This window comes from Diadema antillarum, unplaced genomic scaffold (genome assembly GCF_040938485.1).
Source record: "Diadema antillarum isolate AM-2024a unplaced genomic scaffold, OU_Dant_1.0 seq00000320_RagTag, whole genome shotgun sequence".
Classification (NCBI taxonomy): Eukaryota; Metazoa; Echinodermata; class Echinoidea; order Diadematoida; family Diadematidae; genus Diadema; species Diadema antillarum.
Window position 1 is genome coordinate 80,146 of NW_027271339.1, and position 23,778 is coordinate 103,923.

The following is a 23,778-nucleotide window of genomic DNA, read 5'->3' on the forward strand; positions in this document are numbered from 1 at the left end:
AATGATGAATTTTGTTTCAAACAAACTTGATGTTGACCAGAAAAAATGTCATGCAGTACTAGTTATCAGTCACTTTCATCACTGTACAGTGAACATCATAAACAAGTACACAAATAGACTACTTCACAGGTCGTGTAAATTTGGTTTAAGTTGTGTGCTTCGATTGTTTGAACTGTTACGCTGTTGATTTTAACCATTACATTGGGACTTGGATTGAAACACTGAATGACAAATTAGACATATCATATGATTGGATCATTGGATCTTAACATGTGGTGTGCATTGAATTTACTGTAAAGAAAGCCTAGCAACTGAGAACTTGGTGAGTAGGCCTTTCAGATCATCAACAAACTAGATATATCGCTACGGCGACTGATATGCCTCCGCCATAATGCATGGTTCTCCTAATAGGTCTATAGTACAATGTCTTGACAATGCGTGATGACAGTTTCACACAATTGGCAAAATATTAAAATGACAGGTCTGACATAAATGTAATGAATGTTCACTTTCCTAGAACTAGGTTCAATTGGATGAATGATTAAAATGTCAGAGTGCAGGTATTTGGGGAACTGATGATTTTTACTTGACTTTTGACCCTTTTATAAGTTTATGCATTGAGTAATTTTCAAAGTATTGAGAAAAAGTATAATTTCAGTATCAAATGGGAAAATAGCATTATCTAAACCTGGCCTTTGACCTTTGACCTCACAGTTCCAAAGAGAATCACTGTTAGGTTGAACATGCATAAATATGTAAGTTTCATGATGATACCTTGAGTTACTTTTGAGATATGGAGGAAAAAGTGCAATTCAGCACTTTCACTTGACCTTTAACCTTTTGACAGTTGATCTTTTGGCAATAAACTTCCCACAGAATATATATTGGGTAATACATGTATACATCAAGTAAAAAAAAAAAAAACCTTCAGGCATTGCATAAATATAAGGAAAGAAGTGATATTTTGAGGAGTTGACCTTGACCTTTGACCCCCTGACCTTTGAACCATGACCTCCAACTTCCCTAGATAATCACTGCCCATTGGAACAAGCATATATACTAAGTTCCATGAAGATACCTTGAACCATTTGCAAGATATGGAGAAAAACATGAATTTTCAACCTTTTTTTCCACGAAATAACCTGTGACCTTTGACCCTGTGACCCTAAAATCCACACAAAGTATTATCCCCCAAGGATATACCCTCATACCAAGTTTGATGTAAAACCACCACAGGGTTCTTGAGATATCGACAAAAACAAAACGGGACGGACGGACGTTAGGACGGACGGACGTACGACCCGAAAACATAATGCCTCCGCCCACTTCGTTGGCGGAGGCATAAAAATGTTTAATTCTGTACTCTTCTGTAGATCAATCTAGTTGTTATAATAAGCATAATTAAGGCCATCTAATATAACAGATATCGACTGGTAGAGGGTGGAATATAACAATCTTTGGAACGCCAGGGAGTTATATTTTCCCTCGTGATCATATCTTCCCTTGGGAAAATATAACTCGCTGACCGTCAAAAGAATGTTATATTCCATCCCCTTCCAGTCAATATCTGTATAATATTCTATATGAAAAAAAAAAGGTAAAGCATAAAATTACACTTTAAAAAAATTGGACGGTTTCAATCGTTTCAGTTCTCATGGGTAAATATAATTCCCCAGCTGCCTTCTGAAAGAGGCAAGTCAAGAGCTCTTTTATTATGCAAGGAAATGAAAATATGTTGTATTTTCTTCATATTTTCTTTATACCGTTCTATGCATGTGATATCACAAGCAGTAGTAGTCTTCTCCTCCAGCAATGACAGCACTGAAACTTCAAAAAGTTATAAATATGTATATACATATGTTATAATAATTCATACAATTTCATTCTTTACATCCAACATGCTGAAGTTTAAAGTATGTCCACTGGCACTGGTTCAACGGTCCCAAACCAGAAAAGATCACTGTCGGGCCAGTAACTTTTCAGGCATTGCCAAATCTACTGGTCTGTTATGACTGACAAAAAAAGAAAAGAAAAATAGCAGTGTGGAGGGAGTCAAAAAAACAAAACAAAACAAAAATAACAGGACCACTAAATTTCAGGTTTGGCTCAGTAAACCCAAAATGTTATAACTTTTGAACTATGTAAATCTTTTGAATAACATAATTCATACAATTTCATTCTTTACATCCAACATGCAGAAGTTTACAGTATGTCCACTGGCACTGGTTCAACAGTCCCAGACCAGAAAAAAATCACTGTCGGGCCAGTAACTTTTCAGGCATTGCCAAATCTACTGGTCCGTCATGAATGACAAAAAAAGAAAAATAACAGTGTCGAGGCAGTCAAAAAAACAAAACAAAACAAAACAAAACAAAACAAAACAAAAACTAGAAATGTCGCTACAGCGACTGGTTATACCCCCGCCAAACAACATTTCATAACCTTTGGTCAAAACAACATTTCATAAGCTTTGGTCAAAAAACTGAGGAAGTAGTTAAATCCGCAAGATCTTTCCTTGATCTTCTGCCATTAATATGCCGTTACCATGGCAACGTACTTTCGGGTACTGTCGAAAAATGCGTCTTGCACATCTACAACCAAAGGCACACATCTGTACCAAGTTTCATGGAAATTGGGCAAAAACTGAGGAAGTAGTTTGCAACACAAAATTTTCCATCATTTTGGCTCATAATATGTGAGCTGTTACCATGGCAACATACTTTTTGTCACTGTCAAGAAATGTGTCATGCTGACCTATATCCTAAGACAAACATTCAATATGAATTCCATGAGAATTGGAAGAACACTGATGAAGCAGTTTTGCCATGAAGCATTTTGCCCTATATTTTACCAATAACATGCCGTTACCATGACAACGCACTTTTTGCCACTGCGGAAATATGTGTCTTGCACATTAACATATTCAGATGAACATCTGTACCTAATTTCATAAAAATTGATCAAAAACTGTGGGAGGAGTTCGCGATGCAAGATTTGTACCCATTTTTGCCCATAATATGCCGTTACCATGGCAACGTACTTTTGGGTACTGTCAAAAAATACGTCTTGCACATCTACAACCCAAGGCACACATCTGTGCCAAGTTTTATGGGAATCGGTTGAAAACTGAGGAAGTAGTTCACGACGCAAGATTTGCAACGGACCGACCGCCCGACCGACTGCCCGACCGACCGCCCGACCGTCCGCTGATTCCTATATACCCCCTTCAAACTTCGTTTGGCGGGGGTATAATAACAGGGCCACTAAATTTCAGGTTTGGCTCAGTAAAAAACATGAAACTGGCTATCTACTAGTCTGACAGGGACAGGCAAAACCAGTAGAAAAAAAAAAAATGGTTTAGTGTACAGCCCTGCAATCAATGTAAAAAGAAATGCCCAATGTTTGTGCAAGTCATCTGAAATAGTGGTTCTATTTCAGCACTATGTTTCACAAGTTGGATTCAAGTTAAAGTGTAAGAAGTCTAGGACCCCTGTTACACATACAAAAAAGCCGGCCCCAGGTTGGCTTTCTCTTATGTATAAACGGTCACACAAAAGTTGGGCCGGCCTCAGGCCGACTCAACTTCAGGTCACCTCTAGAGGTGGTCCGAGATCCGCCGTGCCTCAGACTGGCCCCAGCTATGTGTAAACGGCCCAAGGCCAGCTTTCGGAGCTGCGGTTGACTGGCCACATGACCTTTTGCATGAGCGAGAGCGTGGTAGAGTATCGAAAGCAAATTCACTGAGCGAAATGTTTGTTACTTAAAGGGCACTCCTACGGAAGAGTGGGGAAAGGCGACATGAGGCCGGCCCATGTGTAAACAGGGTCCATGAGGAGCGTCATCACTTGAGCCAGCCCCGAAGCTCATGTGTAAATGGTCCACAAAGCGGCCTCAGACCGGCCTCAGGCTGGCCACGAAAAGCAGGCCTCAGGCCGCCTTTTATGTGTAACAGGGGTCTAAGAATAGTCATATAGCTTGGAACATTAACACCAAAATTGTGACCTCCAACAAGGATTATCAGCTTCTCACCTGAGATTTTCTCCAGGAAGTGGGAAGTTGTTGAATGGCTTGACAAACCATCTACCCAGTCGTACATAGCCGCCACTCAGTAGACATCTAAAGCGAAGAGAACAAATTAATAAGAAATTCCAAAAATAAGAATATGATAGAAAAGAAAGAGATTAAATTTGTGGCTGCCTTTGATGCTGTAAAAGACAAAACACTGGGGCAGTAACTAAAAATATCTACTGCCACACAGCAGCAGTATATCCCCCATGTTGTTTAACTATAGGGGCATAGAATGTAGTACCATGATGGACCCGCCATAATGCATTGTTCTCCCAACAAGTCTATGGAACATCTTGGCAATGTGAGACAACAGATTCACATGACTGGCAAGAAAAAAAAAAAAAAAAAGGAAATGACATGTTTGACCTTGGCGACTGGTATGCCTCTGCCATAGTGTATGTTTTTCCTATTTAATAGGTCTATAGTACAATGTCATGACAATGTGTGATGACAGTTTCACATAAATGGCGAAATATTAAAATGAAAGGTTTGTCACCAATGTGTCGAATGTTCACTTTACTTGAACTATTTGGATGAATGGCTAGATACTGTCTACGAGTGCAGGTATTTGGGATTTTAGGGATTTTTACTTGACTTTTGACCCTTTTATAATTTCATGCATTGAGTAATTTTCAAGGTATGGAGAAAAAGTATAATTTCAGTATAGTAAAATTTTAGCATTTTAACCTTACATCTCACCCTTGACCTTTGACCCTATGACCCTAAAATTCCCAAGAGAATCACTGTCAGGTAGAACATACCTATGCATAAATATGTACTAAGTTTCATGATGATACCTTACGTCACTTCAGAGATATGGAGGAAGTGAAATTTAGCACTTTCACTTGACCTTTAGGCCTTTTGACCCTTTGACATTTCGGCAAGAAACTTCCCAGAGAAACGCTATTGGGTAATACATGTACAGCTGTATTTATAAGTTTCAAGAAAAATCCTGCTGGAATAAATAAGAGGGAAATAGTGATATTTTGAGGAGTTGAATTTGACCTTTGACCCCCCCCCCCCCCCCCCCCCCCCCCCGACCTTGGACCCATGACCCCCCGAATTCCTTAGATAATCACTGCCAGTCAGTACATGTATGCACTAAGTTCCATGAAGATACACTCTTTTACCTTGAACCATATGAGATATGAAGCAAAAAATGAAATTTTAACATTTCTACTTGACCTTTGACCTCATGACCCAAAATTCTTTCTGGAGAATCTTTACTTGGTAGTTCATGTATACATTAAGTTTCAAGAAAGTACCTACAGGCATTGCATAGATATGGGGGAAATAGTGAAATTTTGAGCATTTGACCTTGACCTTTTGACCTTTGACCTTGAGCATGTGCACCCAAAAGGTGATAGACACAATTTCGCCCCCTCATACATATACATGCAAAATTTCATTAGGATACTTCAAATGGTTTTTTAGTTATGCTGTCCACAAAATTGATTACAGACGGAAGGACAGACGGACGGAAGGACGGACAGAAGGAAGGACAGAAAGACAGAAGGAGGAACCGACGGAAGGACGGACGGACAACCTGAATACTTACATAATGCCTCCAGCGACACTTCGTGGCGGAAGCATAAACACAGACATGACTTTCCTTTCTGCCACTGGAAGACTGTTCATTTTAAACGATCTTGCTACCCTGTTACACTGGTTTGATCCATATTCACCTCTTGTAATCCTGACTGATAAACAGCAGAGCTGTCATTCCATGGAGTATTTACACAAAGGACTCCTATAGGCAAGACAATGAAGTTTCACTGTTGCCCTTCCCTCTAGTACTTAAAATTAACACTTTCAACATATGTGACCAGCGACAAAAGTTTCAGGCAAAAGCCGGGAATTTTGGAAATTCATTTTTTTATTGAATCACATTCCCCATTTCCTAGGCTTTGCATTGATATAAAACACTTGTATTCTCAGGCACCGTAAGTAGTCATATAAAGCGAAATATAATGCACTTTTTGATTTGTTAGCCTGACAAAATTGCGAGAAAACGGGCTTTGAAGATTCACCTCTTGCTCGAAGACAATGTCCGAGCGGCGATGTGAGGTGAGAATCACCCATCCGTACGATGGTGCCAATCGAGATTAAGCTCCGCCTCTAGCAACCACAGCACCTTCTGATTGGCTCACTGACAGAGTCAAATTTCCCGGGCACCTTCCTCGGAACTCCGAAATACACAATGGGTTTCACTCAGGTTTGTTTACCAGTACGTCTTTCAAGATGGTGGATACGATAATTGCAAGCTTACTGGTGTACAGGTGTATGATGGACATATTACCCAATGGCATCCACACGCCATGCCCGTGTGTACACATAACAGGAGCAGGTAATGCATTTGTATAGACTTCATCTTTACAATTGTTGTTGATTTGTCTTTTCATCATTGGGGACCCTTTCGAAGGCAGAAAAATGCTAGAGCTGGCAAGGGTCACTCTTCCTGCTGTTAAGTTTTGTTTTTCAAGCTGTGAATGTGTTGCACTGAGCAGTGGTATTTATTGTATTAATAAAACAAACAAACAAACACGACTACTTAGTTTGGTGCAATTTTGACGTTTAGTATTTGAATATTGGTCATTTGTGACTGTTCCTTTCCACTTCTCTGCTGTCTTTTGAGTCAACCTGCTGTCATATTTAATACAAGCACACAGTTTCGAGAAATATTGTTTTCTTTTTACACGATTATGTCATTTTGCTGCAATTGACACGTGAGTTCCTAATCGCATGTTGCACGATTTGTGTGGCAATTTGCGTCTCTGATGCGTTCAAACCATGTTACCCATCGTATCTGTTTTCACGTTGGAAGTTAGTGCTGCCTAGTGCTGCGGTTCACTTTTCATTTCACTTCTCTTGTCGAACATTGCAGTAGAAAAGCTCGGATAGAAAGCCAAACAAAGAGCATACACTACAGAGTGAGCGTATCCATTGTAGCAACAATGGAGCATGCACGTGTGGACAAAACATTCCTGAAACGCTGCGAGACATGTCTCCGAAAGCCGAACTATGTAAATGAGTGCAACGCACTAGCCAATCGCACGTGAGACACCGCGCCGCAGCAACACAGGGTATATTGGCGCGGCGTTCAAAAGGAGTTCGAAACTGACAAGTGCAATCTAACATTATGCTTAAATGCTATGAAATTTAAGTGTACATGTAGAAAACGTATACAGTAATCAAAGATTCTATTTCTGCAAAAAACCCATATCGGGTATATTGGCGCGGCGTTCAAAAGGAGTTCGAAACTGACAAGTGCAATCTAACATTATGCTTAAATGCTATGAAATCTAAGTGTACATGTAGAAAACGTATACAGTAATCAAAGATTCTATTTCTGCAAAAAACCCAAATCGGGTATATTGGCGCGGCGTTCAAAAAGGAGTTCAAAACTGACAAGTGCAATCTAACATTATGCTTAAATGCTATGAAATTTAGTGTACATGTAGAAAACATATACAAGTAATCAAAGATTCTATTTCTGCAAAAAACCCAAATTGACAAAAACTAGAACTATCACTCACTGTGATTAATATACCCCCACCCACAACTGAGGGAATTAGCTCAACCAGGATTAATTTCTTTTTTTTACTTTTTAATGGAAGAAAAATGTTACCATGGCAATGCACTGTTCAAAAAAAAAATAAATGTATTGCTCACTGTTAGTCACATGTCCCACATCTCAAGTCAAGTGCTCAAAAACTGAGTAAGATAAATAAACTGACAATTTGTATGGTTTTCATTAAAAATTGTGTTGTCATGGCAACACAATGTTGGACATTAAGAAAAAATGAAGTTTGCACAATAGCCGTCACATGTGCCAAATTTCAAGCTAAATGATAAAAGGCTGAGGGGCTTAGTTGAATTCACAATATTAGTGTATCATTTTCATTCAAAATATACTGTTACCATGGCAACACATTTTCAACACTGACAAAAGATTTTGTGCACATCTAGGTAATGTAGAGGTAACATGTGCCAAATTTGAAGCCAAAATGCTCTAAAACAGAGTTAGGAGAATCGAAATGTTTGTATGATTTTCATTCAAAATGCACTGTTACCATGGCAACACGTTGTTCAACAATGATGAAATATGAAGTTTGCATATCTCTGTACTATAGTGGTTGCATGTGCCAAATTTCAAACCAAATGCTCAAAGACTGAGGGAGTTACCTGAGTCCACAATATTTTTGTATGATTTTCATTCAAAATATGCTGTTCCCATGGAAACACATTGATCAACAATAACAAATGGTTAAGTTTACAGTAGACCAAATATAACAAGTATCCATCATGGAGTTAATGCAACAGCCAGGAACTCCCACACAAATGGATAATTGTGCATTCCTGAGCATGATCATCAATGATGCAACAGCAAAGTATCCAAGTAGTATGTCTCCCATGTCAATGTCTTCAATGATGATGAATTGCCTCATACCGTAAAGTTCCGTGTATAAGATGCAACCGTGTATAAGACGCACCCCTACTTTCGGACCTAAAATTTAAAAAAAAAAAAAAAACTGAAAATTTCCACGCAAATATTGCGTGTGTCATACATATCATTTCAGCTCAAAATTTCCCTAGAATGCAGTATGTATTTGCCCTATTTTTCGTTTCCTTTTATACTTTCTTTTAACGGTATTCATTGGACATCGGCAAAATATGGAAGACGCAAAATGCGAGACTTGTCTTGGTACTCACTTGCTATTGTTTGGCCTTTCAATCGTGTTACATGTGTCATGCATATCGTACTCATGAGTGTACAGTACAATCTTTGCTGTCATACATAGCATCAGAGGGTGTCTCGCATATTGACGCATGTCAGACTGGAAGGTTCATTACGAAAAATAAGAAAAACATCAACATGTGTAGCAGAGGGATCATACGGTGAGACGTACGGGGTGCGTACGGTAATTACACTCACTGTTGTTTCGCCCGGAGGGATTACCAGTAACATGTGTGTCTCTTGTACCATGCTTGTATGCACAGTGCTAGCCTTTTGCAAAAGGCAGCTCACTATAATTTCAGCACACGCACACAGAGAGCAATGGACTTGCACACACAGCGCGCAATGGGCAAGCGCGCTCCGATCCGATCGCTGTGTGCACGCGAGTCCATTGCAAGAGCCTCTCTGCAGCTGCTGCCTTTGCAAAATGCTAGCTAGCTAGCTAGCTAGCTACAGTGTAGCTATGCTATCCTAGCTGGCCTCGTGAAATGAAGAGCAAACGAATGACACGGATATGCATGCATGCTTCACACATCGTTCATATTTACGGTGACATAGTGTCGATCCTACTCCGTATTTTACAGCTTTTGTCTATGGCCATATTGATACTAGTACATTGATAAGTTTTACGGAATCGGTAATTTAGTAATGATACCTGTACATCGCGTATTCCATATTCCAGCTACTACACGGTTGGCTGTTGGTAGCTTGGTAGACATGTAGCTGTATGCTACATCGGTAGCATACAGCAGTGCTGTTACAGCTGTTGTCTATGGCCAGATTGAAAGATCGCTCATTTATCCGCAAGTTTTAGTGATTGCTTACCTTCCAAACGTCGATGGGCATACATGGCCCCTATTGGGTGTACATGACAGATTTTTTTCCGTGATTCGACTGTACCCGTGTATACGACGCACCCCCGATTTTCAATGTTTTCCGACAAAAAAATAGTGCGTCTTATACACAGAACTTTACGGTAATTTACAGCAAAAAAAAAAAACCAACTTTGTACTGTATCCAGACATGAACCTCTCATCTCTATGACCCTATGAATCCACATCTTCAATCACATGTTAATGTGATATCCCATGCCAAGAGGACCGAGGATGGAATTGTAGGCTTTATTAAGCATGTTGAAAGTACAGCTCTGTGGTCAGGAAGTCACAGTCTGAATGCTGCATGCTAAACATGTATCTCTACACCATGGGATGTGTATGACAGCTTTCTGTCAAAAAGCAGAATCTGGAGATGCTATGAGAAGATGTTTATCCACTGAAAAGTACACTGTATAAAGGGGGTATCTCACTGAGCGGAAAATGTTTGTGAATGTAGCATATTCTAGGGAATTTTAGGTTTCGCCAGCAGTTCCATGTTCATCGTGTCACTGCCGGCAACCAGGGACAGCCTGGTGGTAGTGTCGCTGCCCGGAAAGCAGTAGATGACAGGTTCGAGTCCCACTGGTTCCTTTTTTCCGACATGTTTGTTAATTTACAGATCAGCAGTTGCAATCTTAACAAATTTTCATTTGTAGAGGGAGACAAACTGAAGAAACTCAAACCTGAGCCTCCACCCCTCTGAATAATATCTTTCTTTCAACTGTCATCAAATTTGCAAACAGTTTTCATCGTCTTCAACGTTTTTTTTTTTCTTGTTGCAAAGAAATTTCAAACAGGTCGATCCACATATTTTTGTAAGATATGTACAAAAATTGAAGTTGCCATGGCAACAGATTTCTTAACACTCGTGATAAGGGTGTTTTGCACAACTATACATTACATTGACCTCATGTGCCAAATTTCAGAAGAATTGCTTTAAAACTGAGAGTACAACATTTGTAGTTTGATCCACAACATTTTGAGATTTTCAAAAAAAAATTGTCATTGCCATGGTAATAAATTATTTGATACTGATGAAAAAGGTATCCTGCACATCTGCTTTAATATGATAGCAGTCCCACATGCAAAATTTTAGGTCAATTCCTCAAAAAGTGATAGAGGAGTTCAAGCCACATTTGGCATGATTTTTATGAAAATTTCCCATTTCCATTAATACATTATTCCATACAGATAAAAAAGGTGTCTTGCACATCTACCAATGATAACAGTCACACGTGCCATATTTGAGGTCAATTGCTTCAAAAATGAGAGAGCAGTTGAACCTCAAGTTTTGCAACCGACCGCCCGCCCAGCCACCAGACCTCAACGTGATTCCTATACCCCCATGCACATTACGTGTAAGTGGGGGTATAAAAATGCATCCAACAAAATGTCAGACATCTGCACAAATGAGTTAATAAGGTATGTCATTACTGTTTGATGCAGATTCCTGCTCTGCATCACATTGACAACCATATTCCTCTTCAAAGGAAACTTCCAGATGATTTTCAGACTTTTGCATTAGAATATCTATTGGTTATACTGGGTACACGTTCAGAATTCAAATTGACTAAGATAAGGCGCACCTGGTAAACTAGGGACTGCGAGCGACGGAGAGCGACACTCAGCGACGGGGACATATTGCGAGAACAATGAAGTGCGTCGCAGTATGTTTTTACTCCGTCGCTAAGCGTCGGTCAAAGCACTACGCGCCATCATTTTGATGATACCGCGACGCTTGCCGACGCTTGCTGACACTTGCCGACACCCTCAAAAGAAGCTGTTGATTATTTTTATGTTGCGTGACCTCCGCTCACGCAAGTGTTCGTTTTGCGTTTCGGGACATGGCGCTTGAGCTGTAGCGAGATTTCTGAATGGTCACGGCCAGTGCTCAAATTGAATAGCGAGCGACGTGTCCAGACGCACCTTTCCTGATTACAAATGATGCTCGTGATAGCCCGACGATGAGCGACGTGTCCCGACGCTTTCCATTGTCTCAACATTGGTTATGAGTTGATTTGCGTTTCGTTTGGCTATAAGATGGTGAAAAGAAAACGTAATTATGGGGTGTGATCTCACTGAACAGGGAACACTTTAAAAGTAGCGATCGAAGAGGGTTTATGAAAACACATGTAGGTCTACACTCATACGCGAATGTATACCTTAATTAGGCAGCTCCATACATGTAAAATTTTGCATGCATGAGGTGAGATCTTTTTTTATCAGTCAAGTGACTCAAGAACTAAATACAGTGTATTACGAAGTCGTCCTATTTCTCCCGGAGGAAAAAGTAAGATGTTTGCCGTTACTTTTGGAAATGAGCAGCGGCAACAATCGGCTCCGCAAGATGCTAAAATTAATGTCGGATGTTTCATTTTAATTTTGGAAATGAATAATGGTAATATTCGTATGATACTAAAACGTCGGATATTTGTTTATACTTTTGGAAATGAATAACGGTAAGATTCAGCTCCATACGGTGCTAAAATTGATGTCAGATATTTGATTTTGCGATCGGAAATGCATAAGGATAACAATTGGCTCCGGAAGATGCTGAAATAAATGTCGAATGTTTGCTTTGACGTTCGGAAATGATTAACAATAATATTCAACTCCGTACGATGATAAAATAAATGCCGCATGTTTGCTTTTACTTTCGAAAGTAAATAGCAACATTCGGCTCCAGAAGATGCTAAAATAACTATCACATGATTGCTTTTACGTTCGGAAGCGAATAGCAGTAATATTCTGCTCCATACGATGCTAAAATAATTGTCGGATGTCTGCTTTTTAAATTTCGAAATGAATAACAGTAACATTGATTCATTAAAATTGATGTTTGCTTTGACGTTCGGAAATGAATAACAATTATATTCAACTCCGTATACGATGATAAAATAACTGTCTGATGTTTGCTTTTATGTTTGAAAGTAAATAGCAATAACATTCAGCTCCGGAAGATGCTATAAATGCCGGATGTTTACTTTGACGTTCGAAAGTAAATTAGCGATAACATTCAGCTCTGGCAGATGCTAAAGTAAATGTTGAATGATCCCTTTGACGTTTGGAAATGAATACCAATAATATTCAACTCCGTGTGATGGTGAAATAAATGCCGGATGTTTGCTTTAATGTTCGAAAGTAAATATCAATAACATTCAGCTCCGGAAGATGCTAAAATAAATGTCGAATGATCCCTTTGACGTTTGGAAATGAATAACAATAATATTCAATTCCGTACTATGATCAAATGAATGTCGGATGTTTGCTTTTACTTTCGAAAGTAAATATCAATGACATTCGGCTCCGGAAGATGCTGAAATAAATGTCAGATGATTGCTTTTACGTTCGGAAGTGAATAGAAGCAACATTCTGCTCCATACATGCTAAAATAAATGTTGGATATTTGCTTTTACATTTCGAAATGAATAACAGTAACATTCAGCTGCGTTTGATGGGAAAGTAAATGTCTGATATCTGCATTGACGTTGAAAATGAACAACAGTAGGCCCTACTATTCGGCTTCGTACGATGCTAAAATAATATTGTCAGATGATTCATTGTATTGTCGGAAGTGGACAGCAGCATTCGGCTCCGTATGATAATGAAATAAATGTCGGATGTTTGCTTTTAAATTTGGAAATGAATACCAGTAATATTCTGCTCCGTACGATGCTAAAATAATAAGAGATTGTTGCTTTTACATTTGGAAATGATTAACGGTATCAATCGGCTCAGTTAGATGCTAAAATAGATAGCGGATGTTTGCTTTCACGTTCGGAAATGAATAAGGATAACATTCAGCTCCCTAAGATGCTAAAATGAATGTCGGTAGTTTGCTTTTACATTTGAAAATGATTAACGGTAACATTCGGCTCCGTAAGGTGCTAAAATACTAGTAAATGTTGCATGATTGCTCTTACAATCGGAAATGAATAAAGATAACATTCGGCTCTGGTAGATGCTGAAATAAATGTCGCATGTTTGCTTTTACGTTCGAAAGTAAATAGCAAGAACAGTCAGCTCCGGAAGATGCTAAAATAAATGTCGAATGATCCCTTTGACGTTCGGAAATGAATAGCAATAATATTCAACTCCGTACGACGATGAAATAAATGTCTGATGTTTGCTTTTATGTTCGAATCTGTAGCAATAACATTTACCGCCGAGAGATGCTAAAATAGATGTCGGATATTTGTTTTTAATTTTGGGAAATGAATAACGGTAATATTTGACTTTGTATGATACTAAAATAAATGTCGGATGTTTTCTTATACTTTTGGAAATGAATAACGGTAAGATTCAGCTCCGTACGGTGCTAAAATTAATGTCGAGTATTTGATTTTGCGTTGGGAAATGAATAAGGATATCATTCGGCTGTGGAAGATGCTGAAATAAATATCGCACGTTTGCTTTGACGTTGGGAAATGAATATTAATGATATTCCACTCCGGACGATGGTAAAATAAATGTCTGATGTTTGCTTTTATGTTCGAAAGTAAATAGCAATAGCATTCGGCCCCGGAAGATGCTGAAATAAATGTCGAATGTTTGCTTTAACGTTCGGAAATGAATAACGATAATATTCAACTCCGTATGATGATATATACAAGTCACATGTTTGCTTTTACGTTCGAAAGTAAATAGCAATAACATGCAGCTCCGGAACATGCTAGAATACATGTCGAATAATTTTCCTATCTGTAATTTGCCCGTTTGCTTCATGGTTGTGAGGGTAGCTCGTTAGCCACGCTGGTTTGTAATTTCATACAGCCCTGTCACTTTAAAAACGCTTTGTAATACATTATATGTCCTGCAGTATAAGATCAGTAACTTGTAATCATTCGTAGTGACGTAGAATGCGTTTGTATTGTAGCAACAGCACTGATTTTCATATTATTATTCATATCAGTTCAATTCTGTTTGATCCAAATCCGGTTAATTTCACATGATCGGCATTTGATGACAATTTAATATGGAACTGTGCAAAAGTATAGGAGACAACATGCTTAGCAGACGATTCCTCCTTTTGATTCCCCTCTCCCTGTCTCATTCCCTCTCAGCTCACTTTGATCTTTCCTCTCCCCAGCCCACCCGACAAAGAAGAAGTTCGGTACAATACAAAAACAAAAACAAAACAAAACAAAACAAAACTAAAACTAAAACAAACAAACAAAGGAACATGTGCTAGCTGAATAAATGGGAAAGATACCTATGCCCCAGCCAGGCCAAGCTTGTGGAAATTTCCATGAAAGCAGAGTGGATCAATCAATAAGTTAGTGTTGCCTGCCAGCAAAGGAATGCGCGTATGCATTCCTTCACACCCCACCTGTGTTGTAAACCACGTGTAGATATCAATTAGACAGTCTGGCCTGGGAAGGGAGTGGGAGTGAGCCAGGGACATGTCTCTAGCACTAGTCTTGAGTAAAAGCCCCTTTTGAGTTCCTGTAAACGTCATATGATACTGTTTTGTCTTTCTTTTCGCCTAAAAAAAAAAGCATATAGCGAACAGACCTCACCTCCCTGATATCACAAATGTTCACGTAGCCATGCAAAAGGATTGATTTATCCCTTCTAGGCGAAAACTGAATTAAATGTCCTTTGATAGAAAATTCGAAATCTAGCATGCCTGGATAAAGACTACCTTGGTACCTTCGCAATGTATGTACCAGGCCAGCTAGAGCCACGTCTTCTGTTCGATCGTTGAGAGCTAGCTAGCGAAGGAAGCAAAACGGTGAGCTAGTAGCGGCGATGTACGTAATGCACCTCACTGGTGAAAGCGTGGGGCTGATCGAATGCATTCTAGAAGACAAAGGCTGTGAACCCTGGCAAATTAATCCTGTTGGTAGTGTTACCGTTAGGTTTTAACAGACAATAGAGAGATTAGACAAAGTCACCCTCATTGTTAATGATGCATTCTCAGTTTCATTCCGGAATGCCCGGCTTATTTCTAGGCCCTAGAGTTACGCTGAGCATTCCCAGGCGACGGCCGGAATGGGTGTAGAATGCGCGCATTCGAGTGCATGCCTGCAGCTGCAGCTGCGCCACTGAGATACTAGTAAAAGGTATTCCGAACGCATTCTGGAATACCAACGAGTGGATGTCCGTCGTGCCTTGACAGTAACAAAAGTTGTTGGGACCAGGGCTCAGCTGGCCCTGTGAGAGATTTGACTTGCAACTGAAAATAAGTAATACAGTTTTGCCTGAAACTTTGCGTTGAAGTAGAAACAAACGCAAATTGGCATTGGATTAGTCAAGGTTGCGTTCGATATTTTCCCTACGAAATCGAGCGTCCGCTTAGCAATGAACTTGCTTGCAATAAAATGCAAATTTGCGTACGGCTCGCTCTCGGGCGGGAACTTGCATTTGTTGATGCTTTACCTCTCACAACTACTGAAATTTCCCAAGCTCAGTGCTTAGATTATGTGCACTATACCACACGCTATAACACATAATACTTTAATATGCGTATCGGGGATTTTTCGGATCGATATCGGGAGTTGTAGCGAACGAGTAGCGCGAAACGGTAAATTCGCGATTTTTGTAAGCATCGGGCAGCAATTCTACCTTCATACTTAATGCCGAATTTGGTTCGAAACTGCACTACTGAGGAGCTTGAATCATGTCAGAATTCATTTCCGTAACCTAGAAAATCAGTAAGTATAATTTTCCGGTCAAAACAGTGCGTGGCCCCAAACCCTGTCCTATTGCCGATGGCTTCTCCGCTTTGTCTGCTAGTAATATGTAGCACTTTCTATTCCATTTCATTAGTGAAGGTTGCGTTCTATATTTGCCTACGGAATCACGCTTCCTTTTAGCAATGAACTTCCTTGCGTTTAAATGAAAATTTACGTACGGTGCGGGGACTTGCATTTGATGTTTTAGCTCTCAGCACAAGTCACAGCTGTGCTTCATAAAATTTCATCGCAAGCCCAGGGCGCAGATTGTGTGCCCAAGTATACTCGGAGCCGGACGCTGCACTACGTACACGCACGCGTATCGGGGATTCGGATCATGAGTAGCGAGCGAGTAGCGCAAATTAAACGGTAAACTCGCGATTTTTTAAGCATCAAGCAATAGTATATTTATGGCATTTCCTCCTTAATACTAATTGCCGAATTTGGTTCGCAGTTGCATTGCTGAGGAGTTGAATCATGTCACAATTCATTTCTGTAACCTACGATACATTTGCAAATGTATCAGTAAGTGCAATTTTCATGTCAAAACAGTGCGTGGCCCCAAATCCTGGATTGCCGATGGCTTCTCCGCTTAGCACTGTAGCACTTTAGCTTTCTATTCATTACGAAACAATAGTCGCCATTCAACGAGGGACGCTTCGAGACGCATCGGGACGCATCGGGAGGGTAGAGGGAAGGAGCTTATTTTGCGGACGCAGCGAGACGGCCACCAGGTAAGCTCTTTTTCGTACATGCAACGGTCCATTTGTGAGGGCTCGTCTTTTACAAGTATACTTGGGAGTTAGCCGACGCTTTGCGACGCTCGGCGGCGCCCGCCGACACGCAGTCTAAACTAGTGATTGTACGCCGTCGCTAACCGTCGCTGGGTGTCCTTTGACGTCGGAAATTGAAAGAAATTTGCAGAAGCGTCGCACCGCGTCGCTCGCCGTCCGTAGTTTACCAGGTGCGCCTAAGGGATTTAGTAAGTATATTTTAAAGATTCATAACAGAACACGAACAAGCAAGGAAGTAGTATCGTAAAGGAATTACACTGCTACATTATTGGAATATGTGAGCCTGCTATGTCACCATCCTTGTTCAGTGTGCTATGTTTTGGGTTTTTCAGAGTATTGTTTTTCTCTGTTCAAGGACCGAAACAAATTCCACAAATTCCACATGGCACTATCAATTTATGTACTATATGATGTGAAAATATAGAAATCATCTGCAATGTCCAATTAAGATAGAAGCATAACTGTGACTGTCAGATACATTACCTTTCTATAGAATTATGGAAGGATTTGAAGAGAAGAGTCCGGCATTCATATGGCATGCAGTTTTCCCAAACACCTTGGTCCAAATCTGCAAATGAAGAAACAAAGAGAATGGATGATGGATATCAGTTCCATTAGGAAAGCAACAATATAGTCTGATCATAATGGAATGCAACCACAGTTAACATATCAGACTGTTTTTGTACTCCTTCCATAACTAATCAACTTTAAAGCAGCATGGTCGAACATGGTCGAGGGTGAAGCTATTAATCCATCTGCACGCTTCTCCACCACTTTTTGTGGGGTGCCTTATTTATACGAAAACTAGGGCGTCCCATGACCTAAGACTTGGCCAGGAGCTGTATATCGGGTAATGATTTTAGCCAATCACAGAGCGCCGTACTGAGACTCAGAAAAATAATTTATGCAAAGAAATTCATTTATGAATGCATCTTATTGGTTTAAACACCTATCAGGGGTTCAAGCCTGTGAAGAAACTAATCAATATTCATGATTACACCGCGCATGAATCTTTGTTGCCCCAGCAACTAGTGATTTCTTACGCGCAGTATCATGATATCGATTGCAGTGTAGAGTGTGTGGCGATATCTGTTTACACAGGGCTGCACACTGGCGCCGGTCCGACGGTCCCAGACGGGTAAAAGTCACTGTCGGACCGGTAACTTTTCAGGAAATCCACAAGTCAGCGGTCCGACATGACCGGTAAAAAAATAGCATTGGCGGGGTAAGTAGAAAGAAAAAGAGCAGTCCCGATCAGGGAGAAGTGGAATGCAATATACCACACTGTCCAACAAGTTTTACACAAGTTTTCGTTTATGTCTACCGGTGCAATTTGTACAGTAAACATTAGTTTTGAGCATTATAGCAGTCGGCACGAGATGGTTAGTCACGCTAGCTTGCGCATTGGTGCTGCTCACGCACTGCCCTGCCATGCAGCCATGCAATACATGCAAAGTATGTGTATGTACAATGTACGGGTGGTATAGGTAACTGCTGAAATGCATGCCGGTATTCCCCGACGCGTTTGTTCGTTCGTTTGCTTGCGATCGGCATCATGCCAGACAAGGAGTATGTATTGATAGAGGCGCACGCATTTCTGTAGTCATTTCACTCATTACTTTTTTTTTAACCCAAGATCCGATCCCGGCTTCGCAGCAGCGTGGCAGTTGACATGTTAGAACTAGTTTACTTGTGCCGATTTTTAGAAAAATTAAATAAACATTTAGAAGTAAAGATCATTTTCATTCCTTCAGAATGGTCTCATAATGAAGTTTAGGCGCAAAAAGGATCATGAAATCGGCCCTGCCGTGTACCTTTCAAGAACGCATGCACAAAATGTGACGAGATTATCGGGAGAAAAAATAATTCATAAAATCATCGCAGTCCCGTTGAAATTTGAGGAAACAATAGGCGCAAAAAGGATCTTGAATTCGGTCCTGCATGCCATGTTGGTTATCAAAAACGAATGCACAAATGCGAAGAGGTTATCGGGAAAAAAACTAGGCCTAAAGAACGCATTTTCAACCCTTCTGGTGCGTGCATCACAACAGATTACAGCCGAAATAATTCATGAAATCATCGCAATCCCGCTGATATTTGAGGTAGAAATAGGCGCAAAAAAGACTGTGATATTCGGCCGAGTCGTATACCTTTTAAGGACGCTTTTACAAAATGTGAGGAGATCATTGGGAGAAAAACAAGGCAAGTGCCATAATGTGTCTCGCCCATTCGCGTACAAGAAATTGTACGCGAATGTGATATAACATATTAAAAAGAGAGATATAACAGATAAAAAGAGATTTAAAAAGAGAGATATAACAGATAAAAAGATATAAAAGGGTAAAAATTTATGGCAAAAAAGTAACGTGCCATAAAAACTTAACATTGGGCCCTTAAAGTTCGTTGACCCCTGCCTGTGACCTTTGACCTTGTGGTGACCATCCACTCCCCAAGGGACATTTACCATCCAAGTTTGGTCACAAACGGACCTATGGATCAAAAGTTATGACCCATAATAGAAACATGCCATAAAAACTTAACATTGGGCTCTAAAAGTTCATTGACCCCTGCTTGTGACCTTTGACCTATTGGTGACCATCCACTCCCCAAGGGACATCTACCATCCAAGTTTAGTAACAAACGGACCTATGGATTAAAAGTTATGACCCATCATTAAACGCGCCATAAAAACTTAACATTGGGCTCTAAAAGGCCATAAAAACTTAACATTGGGCTCTAAAAGTTCGTTGACCCCTGCTTGTGACAATTGACCTTGTGGTGACCATCCACTCCCCAAGGGACATCTACCATCCAAGTTTGGTCACAAATGGAGTTATGGATCAAAAGTTATGACCCATAATAGAAATGCGCCACAAAAACTTAACATTGGGCCCTAAAGTTCATTGACACCTGCCTGTGACCTTTGACCTTGAGGTGACCTTCATATATGGTAAAATGTGAAACTTTGTATGACCCCTCTTCCCTCAAAGTTTGATTGCAATTGAAGCCCAGAGTAAAGAGTTATTGAAGTTTTTGTAGCATTACAGACAGACGACGGACAGACGCCGCAGGCGATCCCTTAGTCTCTCCCCTCACCTCCGGTGGGCTCGACAATAAAGGACACATTTTCACCCCCTTCTGGCGCGTGCATGATACAGATTACAGCCAGATATCCAATCATCGCAATCCCGTTGAAATTTGAGGAAGTGATAGGCGCAAGAAGGATCTCGAATTTGGCCCTGCATGCTGTGTATTTTTCAAAAAACGCATGAACAATTCCGAAGAGATTTTCGGGAGAAAACTAAAGAACGCATTTTCAACCCTTCTGGTGCGCGCATCACAAAAGATTACAGCCGAAATAATTCATGAAATCAATGCAATCCCGCTGATTTTGAGGGAGAAATAGGCTAAAAAAGGATCATGAATACGGCCGACCGTGTCGTATATCTTTTAAGAACGCATGTACGAAATGCAAAGAGATTATCGGGAGAAAAATATAAGGCAAATTTTCAATGCCTTTTGGCGCCTGCATCGTAAAAGATTACAGCCGAAGTAATTCATTAAATTGTCACAATCCCGCTGATATTTGAGGTAAAAATAGGCGCAAAAGGATCGTGAATTCCGCCGTGTTGTATATCTTTTAAGAACGCATTTACGAAATTCGAAGATTTTATCGGGAAAAGATAAAGGACACATTTTCAACCCCTCTTGGCGCGTACCGTGCATCATAAAGATTATAGCTGAATAATAATCCATAAAATCATCGCAATCCCGTTGAAATTTGAGGAAACAATAGGCGCAAAAAGGATCTCAAATTTGGCCCTGCATGCTGTGTATCTTTCAAAAACGCATGCACAAATGCGAAGAGATATTCGGGAGAAAAATAATGAACGCATTTTCAACTCTTCTGGTGCGTGCATCACAAAAGATTACAGCCGATATAATTCATGAAATCACCGCAATCCCGTTAAAGTTTGAGGAGACAATATAGGCGCAAAAAGAATCATGAATTCGGCTATGAATATCTTCTAATCCGAGAGGACGCACTAACGAAATGCGGAGAGATTATCGGGGAAAATGTAAAGGACACATTTTCAACCCCTTTTGGCGCCGTGCATCGTAAAAGATTACAGCCATAGTAATTCATTAAATCATCACAATCCCGCTGATATTTGAGGTAAAAATAGGTGCAAAAAGGATCGTGAATTCAGCCGTGTTGTATATCTTTTAAGAACGCATTTACGAAATTCGAAGATTTTATTGAGAAAAAATAAAGGACACATTTTCAACCCCTCTTGGCGCGTACCGTGCCTCATAAAGATTATAGCCGAATAATAATCCATGAAATCATCACAATCCCGTTGAAATTTGAGGAAACAATAGGCGCAAAAAAGATCCCAAATTCGGCCTTGCATGCTGTGTATCTTTCAAAAACGCATGCACAAATTCGAAGAGATATTCGGAAGAAAAATAAAAGACACATTTTCAACCCCTTTTGGCACGTGCATTATAAAAGATTACAGCTGAAATAATTCATGAAATCATCGCAATCCCGTTGAAGTTTGAGGAAACAAGAGGTGCAAAAAGAATCAAGAATTCGGCCGTGTCATAATCTTCTAATCCGAAAGGAAGAGATTATCGGGAGAAATATAAAGGGCGCATTTTCAACCATTTTGGTGTGTTCATCACAAAAGATTACATCCGAAGTAGTTCATGAAATCATCACAATCCCACTGATATTTGAGGTAGAAATAGGCGCAAAAAGGATCATGAATTCGACCCTGCCGTATATACCTTTCAAGAGCGCATGCACAAATTTGAAGAGATTATCGGGAGAAAAATAAAGATCCCCTTCTGGCACGTGCATCAGAAAATACTACAGCTAAAATAATTCATGAAATCATCGCAATCCAGCTGAGCACCAAGAGTGTGAAATGTGCAGAAAGTTAAAGGACAAGTTCACCTTCATAGACATGTAGGTTGAGTGAATGCAGCAATATTAGTAGAACACATTAATGAGAGTTTGAGGAAAATCAGACAATCCGTTCAAAAGTTATGAATTTTTGAAGTTTCTGCTCAGTCACGGCTGGATGAGAAGACTACTATAGCTTGTGATGTCATATGAGTACAACTATACAAAGAAAGTATAAAGAAAATTTAAGATATTCTCACTTTTCTCACATAATAAAAGAACACTCCACTTCTCTCTTTCAGAAGTCAGGGGGAATAATATTACCCTTAATATAAGTCAGTAACAAGTCAAAGAAATGTGCACTTTATTCAAAAAAGTCAAGTTTTGTGAAATTCTCTTTTTATTTTCCTTATATTGTTGTACGCATGTGACATCATACACTGTAGTAGTCTTCTCCTCCAGCAGTGATTGCACAGATATTTTAAAAATTCATAACTTTTGAATGGATTGTCGGATTTTCCCCAAACTTTCACTGATGTGTTCTATTAATATTGTTGCCTTCACTCAATCCACATGTACATGAAGGTGAACTTGTCCTTTAAGTAACGCGTGTTACTCTACGTGCGCCGATGTTTACAAAAAGTCACAAATGCATTTGATACAATCTGATTTTGTTCATAATCATTTTACACTTTAATTCACAAACAAACATTCAATTCTTTTAAAATGGTTCTATGTACGAAGAAGAGACAGGAGTACAAATCATCACAAATTCGACCCTGCAGTGTAATTTCAAGAACGCATACAAGATACGCGAAGAAAATTTCGGAGGAAAGTTAAAAACCGCATTTCAATCCCTTCTTTCTTTTTTTTCCTTTTCATATCAACAAATCAATTCGCATATGATTCCTTTTCGTTCCTTCTCGATGTAATGATCCATAAACAATGCAAGTTTACAAAATATTAATCTGTAAAATGTACTTTTTGGGGGGGGGGGTAATATCAGTGTCGACAAAAAACATGAAAATGAATTTGCAAGTCATTTAATGCTTTTCTAGGTTGTTGCTGACCAGTAAATTTTCTGTTCGGACCGGTAAAAAATTGGTAAAACGGGGTATTTACTGGTCCGACAGAGACAGGTCGGACCGGCAAAAAAAAAAATGGGTTAGTGTGCAGCCCTGGTTTACATTACTGTGTTGCACTATGTTGATTATTAGTGTGGCATAAGTTTTCTAGGTTTCCTGTCCATTTCTCTCATTTTTCTCTCTTTTGCTTTTATATCACTATATCCCTTTATTTTCAGAGCACAATCATACTTCTGAGAGTGTCGTGTTCATTTGTTGTCACGAGATTAGATTTCTACCTCATTTGCAACAATTTGGAGGTGAGTTTTTGTGCGAGTGTTGGTTGATTTGTTTGATTGAACGATGTGTGTGTGAGAGAACATCATACTTTGTATTGCACCCACTCCACTCGTTTGTTTCCGTGTAGCGATTCTACCATTAAGTGTCTTTGTCATTCGTCTTCAAGCTTTGTGTTTTCACTGTAGTTTTTCTCCATTTTTTTTTCGATGCAAGATATTCTGTATATTTTTTTCAACTGAAAGTGCCTTCGTCAATCGTCTTCATGTATTCATCATAGTTTTCCACCTCCATTTCATTTTTGTGTGAAAGATGTCTAGCTAGGTCTGCGATGTCTGAATCGTTTGCTGATG

At 39.7% G+C, this 23,778-nt stretch overlaps 1 protein-coding gene across 2 annotated transcripts in view; it reads right to left on the bottom strand.

Moving 5' to 3' along the window:
- LOC139730518 (mediator of RNA polymerase II transcription subunit 13-like) overlaps positions 1–23,778 on the bottom strand; it is a 180,895-nt gene that overhangs the window by 73,875 nt on the left and 83,242 nt on the right. For both annotated transcript variants that reach the window (XM_071641364.1, XM_071641363.1), the window contains exons 3-4: positions 17,636–17,720; positions 4,030–4,116 (exon numbers count right to left, since the gene is read on the bottom strand). In XM_071641364.1, the coding sequence (XP_071497465.1) occupies positions 4,030–4,116; positions 17,636–17,720 (172 nt within the window). The remainder of the gene's footprint in view (positions 1–4,029; positions 4,117–17,635; positions 17,721–23,778) is intronic.